The sequence below is a fragment of the Rhinoraja longicauda genome, unplaced genomic scaffold, assembly GCF_053455715.1.
Source record: "Rhinoraja longicauda isolate Sanriku21f unplaced genomic scaffold, sRhiLon1.1 Scf000227, whole genome shotgun sequence".
Lineage (NCBI taxonomy): Eukaryota > Metazoa > Chordata > Chondrichthyes > Rajiformes > Arhynchobatidae > Rhinoraja > Rhinoraja longicauda.
Genome location: NW_027601445.1, coordinates 134,946 through 152,699, shown reverse-complemented (window position 1 = coordinate 152,699; position 17,754 = coordinate 134,946). Strand labels below are relative to the sequence as shown.

Sequence of the window (17,754 nt, the reverse complement as noted above, 5' to 3'; positions counted from 1 at the left end):
AACTGAACAGTTTCTCTTTGCATAAATGTTTGCCGGGCCTGCTGAGCCTTTTCAGCATTTTACCTCTTCCACCTGATCAACTCAGGAAACAAAAAGCACCCAGGTAAACCGTGCAATCTCTCCACAGACAGTACTGTGATTTGAACCTGAATCCCCCGAGCACATAAATTGCGGTGAAGGGGAGAGGGGATGTGGAGTGAGGGAGGGGACTCTGCAACACAGATGAGAATTTTAAAATGGCCGCCAGTACTGGCACAAATGGTTGTGAGTGTCAGATATCCTATCCACGCAGGTGCCGGTTAGATGAATCCTGTGTCTTCCACAGCCAAATTCTCCCAGAACTATGAGTACTCACAACATGACCAATACTGGCAAAATATTTCCTTTCAGACTTGCAGTTATTTAACCATATGCAGGCAATATTACAACACTTCCCTCTGATCAGTAAAACAACATTCAAGTCAACATGTCTAATGTTGGTATTGGATGGGAAGAGGTGAGATACATGGGAAGAGGTGGGCTGGAGAGACCCAGGGCAGCAATCGATACCCACCCTGTCTTCACTTCTCACAGGGGCATCAGCTCCCAAAATATCTTGCATTAGGAATTAGACTGAAGATAAATATTTATGGCCATTTTCCTGTTACCAGTTTCCAGAGTCTCTTTTGACTCATCACTTTTGGTATTAATGTTAGTTTTTTAATTTTTACATTTGCTCAGATACAGTGAAAAACATTGGTTACATATTATCGAATCAAGTTATACAATATGTGAGTACACACAAGCCGTACACAAATAATACAGTTGATGCAAAGGGAAAAAAACCGCAGTGCAGTACATAATGGTGTAGCGTTACAGTTACGGAGAAAAAGTCCAAGACCCACGATGAGTTATGTTGGAAGACCAGACCTCAACCCCAGTTTATGGGAGGACCATTCAGAAGACTGTTGGGAGAGGTGAGAAAAGGGAATGGCAGTCATGTAAGTGGTCCTTGATTATGTTGGCTGCTTTCCCGAGACAGCATCAAGTATCCCCATGGAGTTGATGTGGGATTGGCCAGTCTGATGAGGGACTGGACTACGTCTAAAATCCTCCACACTTTTTTGTGGTCTTGCACAGAGCTGTTGCGAAACCACAACCTGATGCAACCTGACAGGATGCTCTCCAATTCATAAACAAATAATGATCTGATTCAGCCAGAGGCTTTCTGCCTCTGACCTGCCTTCATCTGCCAGATATCACCCCCAACGATTGGGCAGACTGACATAACTCCCTAATGTCTGCCTCAAGAAGGCGGCATCCATTATCAAGGATTCCCCACTATCCGGGCCATGCCATCTTCTCAGTGCCATCATCGGGCAGGAGGTTTAGGTTTATTATTATTGTTACATGTGCACTGAACAAATATGTTGTTTGCGTGCTATTGGATCAAATCAGATGAATACAATCAAGCCAAACACAGGTACAACAGATACTGGTGCTCCCCACCTTATGATGCTTCGACTTACGAAATTTCGACTTTGCGATGGTGCAAACGGCAGCAACCTATAGCGAGCCGCGTCTCGCTTCCGGCCACGTGATCAGGTAGTATTCAATGCATTTTGACTGACGATATTTTCGGTTTCCGATGGGTTTCTCGGAACGGAAACCCGTCATAAGTTGAGAAGTACCTGTAGAGCGAAGAGAAAGATATCAGAGTGTAGAATATGATTTAACAGCATTAAAGCATAAAAAACTGCAACTTCCAATGTGTGGTTCTCCTTCCCTATTGCCCACCCTGCAATGCGACTCTCCTTTCTCACCGTCCCTCCCACAGCGTTCCACTCACCCCACACTCCCCTTCCGGATGGGGTAGCACTTCCTCCACATTACCCCTCCGATGGTGCGGCACTCCCTCTATGCTGTCAGGCGGCGTGGCGCTCCCTTCTCACCACTTCACAGTGTGGCGCTCCCTCGCTCCCCCTTCCTCAGCACAACACTATCCTCACCAGAGCCCGTTTGACGAGGCAGTGCTGCCTCCTCACCACCCCTCCTGCAGTGCACCATTCCCTCCTTGCTGTCCCCCCCCACAGTACTGTGTTCCCTCCTCACCATCCCTCCCAGTGCGGAACTGTGTTCCCTCCTCACCATCCCTCCCACACTGCGGCACCCTGCTCCATTCTCACCATCCCTCCCACAGTGCGGCACTGTGCTCATGCTCACTGTCCCTCCCACAGTGCGGTGCTGTGCTCCCTCCACGCATCGTCTCCCGTGACAGGGGACCCATTGATGAGGTCACGGAGCTCCATTGATGAGGTCAAGGGGCCGCATTGATGATGTCACGGGCAGCCCCGCTCCCGCCCGCAGTTGGTGCGATGACGAGAGAGAGAGAGGATGTGTGGACACTCGTCGCTGCTGTTGTCACTTGGCCTGTTGCCTCTACTCGGCAGCTTACCTCGTTTCCTGAGGCAGCACGGTGTCGAAGCCGATTGCTGCTCCTTGGCTTTCCTGTCTCAAAACCCGCTCATCCTGCGCTGTCCGGCGGTACCCGAGGATGTAACTAGGAAAATAGACAAGGGGGAGCCGGTGGATGTAGTGTACCTGGACTTTCAGAAAGCCTTTGATAAGGTCCCACATAGGAGATTAGTGGGAAAAATTAGAGCATATGGTATTGCGGGTAGGGTACTGACATGGATAGAAAATTGTTTGGCAGACAAGAAACAAAGAGTAGGGATTAACGGGTCCCTTTCAGAATGGCAGGCAGCGACTAGTGGGGTACCGCAAGGCTCGGTGCTGGGACCACAGCTATTTACAATACACATCAATGACTTAGATGAAGGGATTAAGAGTAGCATTAGCAAATTAGCGGATGACACAAAGCTGGGTGGCACTGTGAGGAGGATGCGATGAGGATGCAGGGTGACTTGGACAGGTTGTGCGAGTGGGCAGTTGCATGACAGATGCAGTTTAATGTGGATAGATGTGAGGTTATCCACTTTGGTGGTAAGAACAGGAAGGCATATTTTTATCTGAATGGTGTCAAGTTAGGAAATAGGGAAGTACAAAGAGATCTGGGTGTCCTTGTTTATCAGTCACTTAAAGTCAGCATGCAGGTACAGCAGGCAGTGAAGCAAGCTAATGGCATGTTGGGCTGTATGACAAAAGGAGTTGAGTATAGAATCAAATAGACAATAGACAATAGGTGCAGGAGTAGGCCATTCGGCCCTTCAAACCAGCACCACCATTCAATGTGATCATGGCTGATCATTATCAATCAGTACCCCGTTCCTGCCTTCTCCCCATACTCCCTGACTCCGCAATCCTTAAGAGCTCTATCTAGCTCTCTCTTGAATGCATTCAGAGAATTGGCCTCCACTGCCTTCTGAGGCAGAGAATTCCACAGATTTATAACTCTGACTGAAAAAGCTTCTCCTCATCTCCGTTCTAAATAGCCTACCTCTTATTCTTAAACTGTGGCCCCCGGTTCTGGACTCCCCCAACATTGGGAACATGTTTCCTGCCTCTAACGTGTCCAACCCCTTAATAATCTTATATGTTTCGATAAGATCCCCTCTCATCCTTCTAAATTCCAGTGTATACAAGCCTAGCCGCTCCAGTTTTTCAATATATGACAGTCCCGTCATTCCGGGGATTAACGTAGTAAAGCTACGCTGCACACCCTCAATAGCAAGAATATTCTTCCACAAAATTGGAGACCAAAACTGCACACAGTACTCCTTTTGCAGTTGTAGACCCCACCTGGAGTACTGTGTGCAGTTTTGGTCTCCAAATTTGAAGAAGGACATTCTTGCTATTGAGGGAATGCAGCATAGATTCACTAGATTAATTCCCGGAATGTCGGGACAGTCGTATATTGAAAGACTGGAGCAACTAGGCTTGTATACACTGGCATTTCGAAGTACGAGAGGGGATCTTATTGAAACATGTAAGATTATTAAGAGATTGGACACGTTAGAGGCAGGAAACATGTTCCCAATGTTGGGGGAGTCCAGAACCTGGGGCCACAGTTGAAAAATAAGGGGTAGGCCATTTAGAACGGAGATGAGGAAAAACTTTTTCACTCAGAGTTCGAAATCTGTGGAATTCTCTGCCTCAGAAGGCATAGGAAGCCAATTCTCTGGATGCTTTCAAGAGAGAGAATAGAGCTCTTCATGATAGCGGAGTCAGGGGGTATGGGGAGAAGCCAGGAACGGGGTAATGATTGTGAATGATCATCATGATCACATTGAATGGCGGTGCTGGCTCAAAGGGCCGAATGGCCTACTCCTGCACCTATTGTCTATTGTGTACCCGAAGCAGAGGAAGGCACTCTGGCCCTCCGCAGCCGAGGTCCCTGGCAGGACAGCGATCAGTGCGGCCCGGTGAGAGAGCTGAAAGGGCTGGCTTTTTGCGTGGAGAGAATGAAGAGGAGCAGGAGGAGGAGGGAGGAAGGACAAGAAGCCTTGCCCTGCAGCCTGATTCAACCGCACATGCCCACCCCTCTTTCCCCTGTTTCATCTCCCCCCCCCCCATCATGGGAAGACCGTGCAAGGGATGGGGGTTTGTTCGGTGAATAAAGCATTCGCGGATTTACAGAGACCAGTGTCTGTTAGGGGGGGACATGCATCAATTCAGCTGAGCTGCCTTGACGACTACAATGGGAGAGGGTCGCTCCAGGCCGCATTTGAGAGAAGCAGGACCCCCCCCCCCCCTGTGAGGCGGTAATATTATAGAGGTGTATAAAATCACGAGGGGAATTAATTTGGTGAATGCACAAAGTCTTTTACACAGGGTAGGGAAGTCAAGAACAAGACCTAGCTTTACGGTGCGAGGGGAAGGATGGAAGAAAACTGAGGGGCAACGTTCACTCGAAAATACACGGACTGAGCTCTTCAGGCATCTATGGTAGAGGCATTTAAATGACACTTGATGGTGAAACCTCACTTGCACTGAGCTTAAAAGTGGAGGGGCAAAGTTTATGGGAGATGGCGGGGCAAGATGTTTACACAGAATGTGGTGGGTGCCTGGGATGCACTGCCAGTGATGGCGGTGGATGCAGATATATTAATGGTGCTCGAGACTTTAGAATAGGCATATGGATATGCAGGGAAAGGAAGGATATTACTTGTTTGCAGGCGTTTAAGAGTTGGACTTGGCACCATCTTTGGCACAGGCGTTGTGGGCCAAAGCGCCTGTTGCTATGCTGTACTCTTCAATGTTGGATGAGTACTGCGTGTAGTGTTGGACGCCATGCTATGGGAAGGAAGTAATTAAGCTGGAGAGGGTATGGATGGATTGACGAGCCTATCACTGGGACTTGAGATACAAGGGGAGACTGGTACTATCTCCGGTATCCTTGTCAACACAGACACATTGGACTGTGTAGACCTGATTTAATGGCTGCATACATGTGGAGTAATACCATTTCAGAATATTGGCCTGTTGCATTCACCGGCTTGGTGATTCAAATGTGCACCTGCACGCTTTTCATGTTTTTAGAGACCTTAACTCAATCTCCTACTCCTCCTCCTCCTCCGAAGATGCAGCCCAGTCCATCCCCCAGTCCAGTCTACTCACCACGGACTCCATGTACACTTCACAATGCCTTGGGAAAGCAGCCGACATAATCAAACACTCATCCCACCCCAAGCTTTCTTACTTTCTCCCTGCTCCTAGCCAGCCCGCATGAGTGCCGCAGGTTGGACGGGCCCGCGGTGGGTGCTGGAGGTCGGACGGGCCAACGGTGGGTGCCGGAGGTCGGGCAGGATGTGCTGCTGAGAAAACAAAGAGCCACACAGCGTGGGGAGGGATGCCTAGAACAAAGAGGGACCAGGCGACGGGGGGGGGGGGGGGGGGGGGGGGGGAGGTGGCGACAAGAACAAAGGACGATCCCATCTGCTCAAGTACTGTCTGACTCACCTCAACCATACTGTGGACATTGGTCTTAGTCTATGGAACTGGTGCGCTACAATGCTGAGAACTATTTTCTGCACCAAATATCTCCCCCTTTGCTCTACCTATTGTACTTGTGTTTGACTTGATTGCATTAATGTACATTATTAGATCTGATTGGATAGCAAGTAAAGCAAAGCTTTTCACTGTATCTCTGTACACAAGACAATAATGAACAAAAACTTAAACCAATGAGTTCCAGATTTCAACCAGTCTCTGGGGAAAACCTCCCTTCATATCAGAATTGTAGCGCAGCTGGTAGCGCTTCTACCTCACTGTACCTGAGACCTAGGTTCAATCCTGGCCTCAGGTGCTATGGGTGTGGAATTTACACGTTCCCTGTGAGAACGTTGATTTTCTCCCGGTGCTCTATCAATTTGTGTAGGAAGTGGATGAGAAAGTGGGCTGACAGAAATTGTGTGAACAGTAATCGATGATCAGTTGGACTCGGTGGGACAAAGGACCTGTTTGCATGTTGTGTCTCTACAATAAACATGTCCTCCAAACCTCCAATCGCGTTCGTTCAAACTGTCCTGTCCTCATATTTTAACCACCGTTGCTTTTGTGAAGTTCACGGCTATCTGCTCGACCAATTACCCTCATAATATTGAATCCCTCTGTTTGTTACCCATTAGTTTCCTCTGCCCCACAGGGGAAGCATATCCCAGTCTTTGTCTCTCACTCTTTCTGATACCCACTGCATCTGTACCATCCTGGTGAATCTGCTGTGCCCTCAGTCGTGTGGTGACCAGACCTGCTCGCAGTTCACCAGCTGAGGTCTGACCAAGCTTTCTAAAGTTGTACCAACGTGGAACTAGTTGCATTCTACCCCGCCGCCCATGAAGGCGAGTATCCCACCTGCCTTCTTCACCGCCCCAGAGCCCACAACTCCCAGACGTGGCCTTGCCCGTGTTTTACACTGTTCTGTGTGAATATGTTTCCCCTCTCACCTGGAACCTATGTCCCTGTTTCTTGATTACCTTATCCGGGTAGATTTTGTTGCGTTCACCCTATCTATTCCCTTGTTGTTCCTGTGCTGTACTGTTCTATCTCTGCACCTTGTTATTGTACCCGCCTCATCTCCCTCCTCTGGCACCGAACACCCACCTATTATTCAGATGATAAAGGAAGACCACGCTCTCAGAAACTTGCTGTCAAGCGGTTCCAGGTTTATTTAACAAAAGCAATATAAATCATCGGCTGTACAGTAAATAATATTCAAGTACTAAAACGTGTTGTGGATGGTCTTAGTATTCTGGCATTTAAACCCGTGCAGCCTGAGCTGCCGTTCCGGACTCTGCTTTCTTCTGCCCCAGTCCGTCGTTAGCTCACCGGATGATCTCTCCTTCCTCACGGACTCGGCTCCACATCAGTGTGTCACCGCGCTGGCAATGATTCCACAACACTTTCCACTGACTGAGGCCAGCGCCGTCCCATATATTCCATATCCCTCAATTCCCTGCATAGCCATGTACCCACCTAAAGTCAATTAAATGCCACCACCTTATCTGTCTCCAACACCAGCCTTGGTAGCAGTTCCAGGTACTCAACCTCATTGTAAAACAAATAGCCGCATACATCTCTTTTAAACATTCCCCCTCGAACCTTAAAGCTATGCTCTCTAGTATCTGTTATTTGCACCCTGGGAAAAAGTTCCAACTACCCTATCCATGCCACACTTATTAACATGGTGGGTCGTCGAAGGAGAGGGTGATTGGAGAGAGGGTTAGGGAGGGAAGAGATTGAGGTGCTGGGTGAGGGAGGGGCTGGTTGGTGAGGGGGGGGGGGGGTGAGGGGACCCAGTACAACTGTAGAGCAAGCAGTGCAGTAGGGAGAAGACTGGAGTAAAAGGGACAATGTCTGGATTTCGTGATGGAGGAGAGAGTGAGAGAATACTTGGGAAAACGGCCTGTGAGTGGCTGGGGCGGGAGATGTGACGGATGATGGAGCAGAGGGAAGAAGGGGCGTAGATGGAGGATGATCTGTGGTAGAATTAATGTGTTCCTGATCGTCTATTTGTGCATAACCGTTGTGTGGTCAAAATACATTGGCACATTGTTAGTGTTTGTGTGTGTCCGACTCCAAGAGTGCGTGGTTACAGTGCATCTGTGTGTGGTCAGTAGTGAGGTGTGTGTGTGTTGGGTTATACTGTGTCTGTGTGTGGTCAGCAGTGAGAGACAGTGTGTGTTGTTCCAGTACATCTGTGTGCAGTCAGGAATGTGTGTGTGAGTGTGCCTGTGCATGAGTGGGTGTGGATAGAGTGTATCTGTGTGCAGTCAGGATTGTTTGTACTGAGTGTCGGTATGTTTGTTCTCAGTTATTTGTGTGTTGTGTGTATGTGTGTTTGTCAGGCATGTGTGTGTGTCTGTGTGGATAAAGAGTTGTCGAGTAACACAGAAGTCAAACAGACACTTTGCCCCTACCCGTCCATGCTGACCTGAATGCCCATCCAAGCTCGCCCCATTTGACCATAATTAGCCCATCTAAACCTTTCCTTTCTATGTAGCTGAGAATCTATGCTATTAGCTGATATAGTCAATTAGAGATATTATATTTTGTTGTAGTAGAGATGGTTTATTTTGTTGTTTTAGCTAATATAAAATGAATGCTTATTTTAGTGGAAAGCAGTAAGATGGATGCTTGTGGCAGAAATGTTATCCTTGGGAACAGAATGTGTTTGTCCCTTTACGAATGATAAGGAGTGTACAGAAGAGATGGGCTATTGTCCTCTCCCACTACTCTGTCTGACTGCGAGTGCTGTGTATTGAAACAGTAAAGCAAGGTCATGCAGCTACGAGATTGCTCGTCTATAGAGATAAGAAAGTTTATTTCTTAGTAACAACTCCTTATTTGGGTGCGTGTGAAAGTAGGAAAAGTTTTGAATCCACTCTAGGTAAATTGATGCGTTTCTCTAAAAACATGTGACTTATATTAATGGTTTGGTTTCTGAGCATGTGACCTGTATCAATGATTTTGTCTTCTCTGTAACCATGGGAATTGTATTAGATGTGTAATTGGTCCTTGATTTCTTTTTGTCACACCTCTCTTTTTCTGTATAACAAAGTAAACAATGGTGGAGAAGTTGTTCTTCCCCTGCCCTGAGTTGAGGTCTCTTCAGACACTAGTGTTGTGTCTGGAGATCTTCTCGGGAAGAACCCCATGGTGGAATAAATCTGATGTGCTAATCCAGTATCACGTGTGATTATTCAGACTGAAGGTAAAGAATTTGATACGTCTTTTAGTTGCTATTGTATCCGCCTCAACCATTTCCATTGGCAACTCATCCCATGTACCCACCACTGTCTGAGAAAAAGAAGTTGCAGATCCGGTGAGTGCACAAAGATGGGGAGAGAGAGTGTCAGAAGTGGGGAGAGGGGGCGTGGGAAGTGGGGAGAGGACGTGAAAAGTGAGAGGGGAGGCAGGGACAGGGGACGTGCAGCGGGGAGAGGGGGTGGGAGGTGGAGTGTGTGTGTGGGATGGAGTGTGTGAGAGATGGAGGTGTGTGTGAGTTGGAGGGTGTGTGAGGTGGAGAGTGATGGTGTGAGTGTGAGGTGGAGAGTGAATGCGATGGAGATTGTGTTAGGTGGAGGGAGTACGAGTTGGAGTGTGAATGGTTGTGAGATGGGGAGTAAGAGTTGGATGCTGTGAAAATGACAGAGTGAGTGTGGGTGATGGAGACACTGAGGTGCAGGATGTGTGAGATGGAGAGACCGGAGAGACCGGAGAGAAGGATGTGTCAAAGGGCAGGAAGTGGCGGTGGTCGATGTGACAGTGAGATACGAGAGCAATAACATGGAACTGGAGCGTGCTTGGACGGAAAAGACCAAGAAGTATGAGCATCTGAGGGGACAGATTGCTGAAATGACCAAGGGGACAGCGGTCCAATTCTTTGGATTCGTAATGGGTGCTCGTGAGAAATGGCATGAGTTGAACGACACCCTAATGCAATACCTCAAGATCGAAAGGAACAAATCCTTCTCGAAAAATTTGTCAGATCTGACAATAGCCCTAACATTTGACATATTACAGATGTTTAACGATCAATAGAAATGGGCATGCGGTCTGTGTAAATAGTTTGTACACCACGTTTATTTGATGTTGATATTTGTAATTGCATGATTTATTGTACATAAAATAAAATATTAGCCTGACGACTTGACAGACCAGCTCTGGGGGAGGGAGGGGGGGGAGAGAGGGGGGAAGAGTGTGAGATGGACACTAAGTGCAATGAATGCGAAGAGTGCAGCTGGGCTGGACGGAATGAAGGTCGAGCACCTTGAAAACATCATGGGTCAGGATGAGACACTAATACCTCGACTGTTCTCTTTATGGCAAAAATTGGCTAATTCCGAAAACTGAGGATACAGAACTCCTCAGAGACATCGATAACTGGAGGCCTATCACGATCGGGCCGATGTTGCTCCGGCTCTTTACGAAAATTATTGCGAAAAGACTGTCTGAGGCAGTGAAGCTTAATCCTAGGCAGAAAGGATTTATAGCAGCCACCCCTGGATGCAATGAGAACATTGCAATCCTACAGAACATTATGAAGGGGGCAAAGAGCAACAGAAAGGAATTGGCGGTAGTCTTTGTAGACCTCGCAAAGGCATTTGACTCCATTGGCCACAAAATGCTCACCGCTGGACTTAAGAGGATGGGTGTACCGAATAGGTTTGTTCACCTAGTGGAGAGCCTCTATACGGACAACACAACGGTGATAGATGGTGACAAGACCGTTACAGAGCCCATACTCATCAACATGGGAGTCAAGCAAGGCGACCCACTATCACCACTAGTACGCTGGAACAGGCACGGATGGGTGTCGTGATGAAACATAAGAACAGGGCAGTCAGCTGTTCCTCACTGGCATTTGCCCACGATATTGCCATCCTCAGTGACTCCTATGCGGGAATGGCGGCGAACATGAAAATCTTGCAGGAGTTCTGCAAGATCACAGGTCTACAATTTAACATCAAGAAAACGGCCGGCTTCCACTGTAGACCCTCTAGGAAAACGTTTCTATTCAACACCCTAGAAAAGTGGAAGATCAACGGTGAACCGGTGGACTACATCGAAAGGGGGCGCTCGAAAAATACTTGGGAGTTCGAATAGACCCATGGGCAGGAGTGACCGAGGACAGCTGGTCGGCAAAACTCAATAAGTGGATTACGAGTCTGAAAGCGGCAGAACTTAAGCCGACGCAGAAAATCGAAATCCTAAAAACACACATGATTCCGAGGGTATATTACCACCTTATCCTTACGGAAGCATCCCAAAACACTGTAATAAAACTGGACAATATCATCAAGAAAGCAGTGAAGGAGATATTACACCTCCCTGCGGACACTACAGACGGAATACTTGATTCCAAAAACAAGGACGGTGGCCTCGGACTACCAAAGCTTGAAGTGCAAATTCCATCGGCAATCATCCGGAAACTCGAATCTCTAGGAAAATCTGAAGATGCAGTCATCTTGGCCTCATTCCAGTTCAGAGGAAACAACAACGTTGAGCACATAACGAAATGTAAAAATCTAAGAGTGCTAAGAGAAATAAGAGAATTTCTCAAGCCTGCCCAATCAAGTAACAACGAGGAGGCGGGTCTCTCTACCATACGGGAGGAGAGTATACTCGATACCCCACTGAACATAAGGCTGCGAAACATAACGGGGATTGAAGGAAAAGCCAAGCCTGTGAATGAATATGCGGGATGGCGACAATGGGAATTCGAGAAATGGACTAAGCTTTTGGCCCAGGGCCCCGGCATTCATTATTACAAGAACGACAAGACATCAAATACATGGCTTAACGGATTCCATAAAATGAAACAATCACAATTCATTAAAAGACTACAGCTCAGGTGCAATCTATACCCGACTAGATGTACCCTTTCATACGGCCGCCCCAACATGGCCAAACTGTGCAGAAGATGTGCACTGGCGAACAAAACATTGGCACACATCTCCGGACAACGTCCCGCGGTCAAGAACGCACGCATTCTAGCCTGACGATTTGACAGACCAGCTCCGTCACCTTTACGGTGGTGAACTCCTCGCTTGGTGACTAAAGAGCCGTCCTATTCATACTGACATCTTCGATCAAGTCTGTCCCCCATACATCTAGACATTATAGATCGAGCCAGTCCCCCCCAAACATCTAGAACCCGGCCATTTCTTTTGGACCTGTGGATTCTCACTAGAATGACCAACGTGGACGGGCCACTTAAAGACTCGAAAAATACACTCATTTAATGGGATGCGTCCCAAGGGTGTGTGAGATGGAGAGTGTGAAATCGACGGAGTGAGATGGAGAGTGTGTGAGAATAAAGGTGTGTGTGAGCTTTGTGGTCTGGAGAATCTCTAGGTAGATTGTTCTGTGAGAGAACTCGATCCTCACCATGGACTCTGCTGCTCCTCTCCCACCCTCTCTAACCGGCCCCATTGGGCCCACTCACCATCACCCCTCCCCTCCACTGCTCCCACTACCTGTCCAGGGCACCTTCCTCACTACCCCAACTACCTTTCCCCACTAACCAGCGAGAGCAGAACTCCTTTCCAATAACCAGCTGAGCCCAAAAGGCTTTCCTTATTTCTGCATTTGTCAAAAATAAATAGATTCAGTCACACAGAATTGGAGTCCAGTGAAACAATTTTTTTTTTAAATCGTGTCTTAGGTGATGTTGAATCGTTGGAGACACAAAACCCATCTCCAGTGACTCTTATAAAGTTCTCCAGGTGTATCATGGAAAGCGAACTGTTGGGTTGCATAACAGCTTAATTTGGGAACAGCTCTGCCCAAGACTATTAGAAATTGCAAAGTTGTGGATGTTACCCAGTCCATCACACATACCAGACTTCCCTTCATTGACTCCATCCACACTTCACGCTGCCTTGGAAAAGCAGCCAACATGATCAAAGACTTGTCCCAACGGGTCATTCCTTCTCCGACCCAGCAGATGATACAGAAGGGCGGACCACCAGACTCAGGAACAGCATCTTCCCCACCATTCTCATGTTTCTGAATGGTCCTTCCACAAGCTCGATCACTGTTCGATTCACCTCTACACCATTGGGGACATTGGAGTCTGTCTACAGAACTTGTTTGCTACAATGCTGAGAAATATACTCTGCAATTGGTACCTTCCCTTTGCACTATTCGTTGTACTTGAGTGTGAACTGATTATATCGATATCTAGCATTATAGTATTTATATATAGCATGCACAACAAAGCTTTTCACTGTACCTCAGTACACGTGACAATAATAAACCCAAACGCAGCAGCAGCAGCAGCGAGCGTCCCCACTCCCTGCTGCAGAGGCAGAAGCAGCAACAATGAAGCTCACCCCCAGGATGGACTCGCTGTGGACAAGGCGAGCGAGAGGCGAGGCTGTGAGGGACGGGGCGTTGACAGCTGGGTCCCCATCAGTCCACCGCAGGTTCCTCCCTCACGGCACCCGCTCAATCTCAGGGTCCGGGTCATCAAACATCTCCTTCAGCTGAAGCCCAGAGAAGAGCAAAGGTGAGTAACTGCAAGAGTGGGGATGAAGGGAGAGAGGGGGGATGGAGTGGGAGAAAGGAGAGAGGGGGAGGGGGGAGGAGAGAGGGGGGGAGAGAGAGAGGGGGGGAAGAGAGAGGGGTGGGAGAGAGGGGGGGAAGAGAGAGGGGGGAAGAGAGAGGGGGAAGAGAGAGGGGGGAGAGAGAGGGGGGGGAGAGAGAGAGGGGGGAGAGAGAGGGGGGGAGAGAGAGGGGGAGGAAGAGAGAGGGGGTAGAGAGAGGGGGGAGGAGAGGGGGGGAAGAGGGGGGGAGAGAGAGGGGGGAGAGAGAGAGAGGGGGGGGAGAGAGAGGAGAGAGGGGGGGAGAGAGAGGGGGGAGAGAGAGGGGGGGAGAGGGGAGGAGAGAGGGGGGAGAGAGGAGGGGGGAAGGGAGGAGAGAGGGGGGAAGAGAGGAGGGGGGGAAGGGAGGGGGGGAAGAGAGGGGGGGGGAAGAGAGAGGGGGAAGAGAGAGGGGGGGAAGAGAGAGGGGGGAGAGAGAGGGGGGAAGAGAGAGGGGGGAAGAGAGAGGGGAGTGGAGAGTGAGGAACTGAGAGGGGGAGAGGGAGACAGAGGGGGGAGAGAGTGTGACGGGGATAGTGAAGGGGACGAGGGGAATGAAAATACTGAGGAAATATTGAGGGTAAGGGATCTGCTCCCCTTCAGTGAGGGCAGACAGTGAGAGGGAGATCTGTCCCTCTCTCCCTCCACCTCATAGTTTTCTCACCTTTGCACGGAGGGCTTCCATCACATTTTCCTCTCTCATCACTCCTTCCACTGTCACCTTTATCCCAATCCACTGGTCCTCGTCATCTGAATACAACAGCCCAACATCAATAAGATCAGAGTCAGGTTGAATGTGGCTGAGACGATGTCTTTCCTGCTCTCTCTTTTCTAATGTATGTTCCCTTCCCAAGTCACAGTCATTCACCATGGAAACAGGCCCTTCCACCCGCCCTGCCCGTGAGGATCAAGGTGCCCCCTTCTCCGGCCCCCATTTTTGCTCTCCTTATTTCCTTCTTAAGTATGCTCCTCAATTCCCGAAACTCCTCCAGGGATACACTTGATCCCAACTACCACCACCTGCCCCCTGCCTCCTTTTACCTGACCAGAACCTCAATTTCCCTCGTTATCAAAGCTTCCTTACTCCCACCTGCCGTGCCCTTCACTCTAACAGGAACACGCAAGTCTTGAAGTCTTGCCATCACACTTTTAAGCATCCCACATTCCAGACATTTCCTTTGCCTGCACACACGAGGACTGCACCAGAGAGTGCAGCAAATGGTCATTAGGGTTTAACTGGACTTTCTGTTGTACCAAGCCAATTGACCTGCAAACCTGTACGTCTTTGGAGTGTGGGAGGAAACTGAAGATCTTGGAGTAAAACCCACACAAGTTACGGGGAGAATAAACAAACTCTGTACAGACAAGCACCGGTAGTCAGGGTGGAACCCAGGTTTCTGTCGCTGTAAGGCAGTAGCTCTACCGCTGCGCCACCGTGACGTCCTGCTGGATATTTCCAGCATTTATGGGTTTTCTACATCACAGTATTTCTGTCTATCTCCATTCATTTAGTTCAGTTCTGTTACACAATTGCACCATCTGCACCACTGTCACTCTCCAATTCTGTCTATGTTACTTTGTCTCCCGAATGTCTTGTGTGTGTGTGTGTGTGTGTGTGTATTCTCTCTCACTCACTCTCTTGTATTCCTTACCTTCCTTTAACATTCTGCTCTATTTTTATTTTCTTTCTTGTGCTCTCCAACTCTCTCGCTCCGTTTGCCATTTCGCCAACAGCAGAGGAACAGACCCGTCGGCTCACCATCTCCACACTGACTTACAAGTTCCTGATATTTCTCATTCATTTGGCACATTTACATCATCGATTTCTATGCTTGACAATCACATGCCCCAGACAATTGTTTTCCTCAGAGTTGGTCAGGCTAGGACATTTTTCCTCAGAGCACAGGTATCTGAAAGGTGATCTTATAGAGGCCATCTCTCTGGCTCTTCACACTGTCCTGACTCACCTGGAGAGACAGGGTACGTACGTGAGGATGCTATTCATTGACTATAGCTCTGCCTTCAACACGGTCATCCACACCAAGCTCATCACCAAACTCCACCAGCTAGGCCTCAGCTCGTCATTATGCGACTGGATCCTGGACTTCCTGCTGGAGCGACCGCAGGCAGTGAGAATGGGCCCGCACCTGTCCTCCACTATCACCCTGAGTACCGGCACACCACAGGGCTGTGTTCTGAGCCCCATGCTCTGCTCCCTCTTCACACACAACTATGTTCCTGCATTCGACACAAACACCATTGTCAAGATTGCAGACGACACAACGGTGATCGGGCTGATCACCAACGGTGATGAAACAAAATACAGAGCGGAGGTGCAGAACCTGGCGGACTGGTGCTCTGATAACAACCTGTCCCTAAATACCACCAAGACCAAGGAGCTGATCATCAACTTCCGTAGGTCACATAACGGGGAATAAGCCCCGATCTTCATCAACGGGGACAGTGTGGAGAGAGTGTCCAGCTTCAAGTTTCTGGGCACTCACATTTCGGAGGACCTATCATGGTCCAACAACACTGCTGCGCTGGTCAAGAAGGCACAGCAACGACTGTTCTACCCAAGAACACTGAAGAAGTCTAGTCTACCCCAACAGCTGCTGACGACATTCTACTGCTGCACCATAGATAGCATCCTAACACATGGCATCCCTGTGTGGTATCTCAACTGCACGGAGGCAGAGAGGAAAGCTCTTCAGCGGGTAGTCCATAGAGTTCAGAGGACCATCAGAACACAGCTACCAGCCTTGGAGGGCATCTACAACACACGATGCCTCTGAAAAGCCACCAGCATCTACAAAGACTCTTCACACCCCTGCAACAGACTGTTTGAACTCCTTCCATCGGGCAGACGATACAAGGCCTTCTACGCCCGCACCTCCAGACTCAGGAACAGCTTCATCCCCAGGGCCATAGCTGCTATGAACCGGTCCTGCTGAGCCGGATGGTCACAACGCACAGTGATCCGGCACAGATCTACTTGCACTTTATTCTGTTTTAAAACTGTTACAATTTGTTTCATTGGGTGGTTTAAATTAATACTGACTAGCTAATTAAATTATTGCATCGTATGGGAGGCGCATTCCCAATCTCATTGTACCCCTGTACAATGACAATAAAGATATACTGTATTGTATTATTGTATTGTGTACAAAATCACGAGGAGAATAGATAGGATGAATGCAGTCTTTTACCCAGAAGAAGGGAATCAAGAACCAGAGGACACAGGTGACATTGGAATAGTACGTCAGGTCTGGTCGAGAGGAAGGATCTGGAGGGTTTCCGGTACATTGTCGAGTGAATGCACAGTCTTTCATAAAGAGTAGGGAAATCAAGAACTGGAGGAGATTGGTTTCATGTTAGAAGGAAAAGATTTAATCGGAACCTCATGGGCAACTTTTCACATGGGATGGTGGGTACAGGGAACAAGCTGCCAGAGGTAGTTGGGGCCGTTGCTATAACAATGTTCGAACCAAATAGGCATGGGGGCAGTATTCAATGCAGGGTGAGGCAGGCGAGAGGCTGGAAGTGGTTTGGAAGGTGATGAAAGACAGTTGAGTGGGCAGAATAGGCTGGAGCACGGTCGGCAACAAAGACAGCCTGTTGGATGAATTGCATTTATTTTCATGCAAGAGGTCTGATTTGGTAAGGTAGCGAAACTCAGTGTGGATTGGTACCTGTGAATAGGATGCTGTAGGGATCACAGAAATCTGGCTAAGAAAGGCACAGGATTGGCAGCTTAATGTACCAGAGTACAGGTGCTATCGGAGACATAGAGGTGGGGCTAAAAGACCTGGGGATGTTGCTGTATCGATTGCACAGCAGTCATCTGAGATGACATTACCGGTCGTTGTTCGTCCAGTGAGGTTATCTGGGTGGAGCTGAAAAATAAAAAAGGGGATGATCATTTTAATGGAGTTTATTAAATGCCCCCAAATATTCAACGGGAATTAGAAAAGCAAATATGCCAGGAGATTGCCCGACAATCCTCTCCTTCCCCAACGATCCTTGCCTCCAGACCCCTACTCGCTCCACTCCAGACCTACCTCCTCCCCCAATACCAGGGCCCATCCTCAACCCACTCCAGACCCCCTCCTCACTGGCCGAAGGACCTGCTCCAACAATCCCTCCATTGATACCTGAGCTTGCATCTGGTTCTGGGACGGTGGACAAATCCTCCAGGGTTCGGGTATTGTTTCCTGGGGCTCCTCAGTTG

General features: G+C 48.7%; 1 protein-coding gene across 6 annotated transcripts; it reads right to left on the bottom strand.

Moving 5' to 3' along the window:
• Window positions 1-588: 588 nt before the first annotated feature.
• LOC144590617 (uncharacterized) lies at window positions 589-17,754 on the bottom strand. Of its 6 annotated transcripts, XM_078395114.1 has the most exons (7): window positions 17,678-17,722; window positions 17,332-17,419; window positions 14,188-14,273; window positions 13,175-13,427; window positions 5,639-5,753; window positions 2,435-2,539; window positions 589-1,670 (listed from the first exon to the last, which is right to left on the bottom strand). In XM_078395114.1, exons 1-4 carry the CDS (start codon window positions 17,687-17,689, stop codon window positions 13,377-13,379), a joined length of 237 nt encoding a protein of 78 aa, XP_078251240.1. In that variant the 5' UTR covers window positions 17,690-17,722; the 3' UTR covers window positions 589-1,670; window positions 2,435-2,539; window positions 5,639-5,753; window positions 13,175-13,376. The 6 variants fall into 6 exon arrangements, 5 of the variants coding, with proteins under 5 accessions (XP_078251240.1, XP_078251236.1, XP_078251235.1 ...); XR_013546472.1 differs by lacking the exon at window positions 17,332-17,419 and having other exon boundaries at window positions 13,275-13,427; window positions 17,678-17,754; XM_078395110.1 differs by lacking the exon at window positions 5,639-5,753 and having other exon boundaries at window positions 13,275-13,427; window positions 17,383-17,419; window positions 17,678-17,744.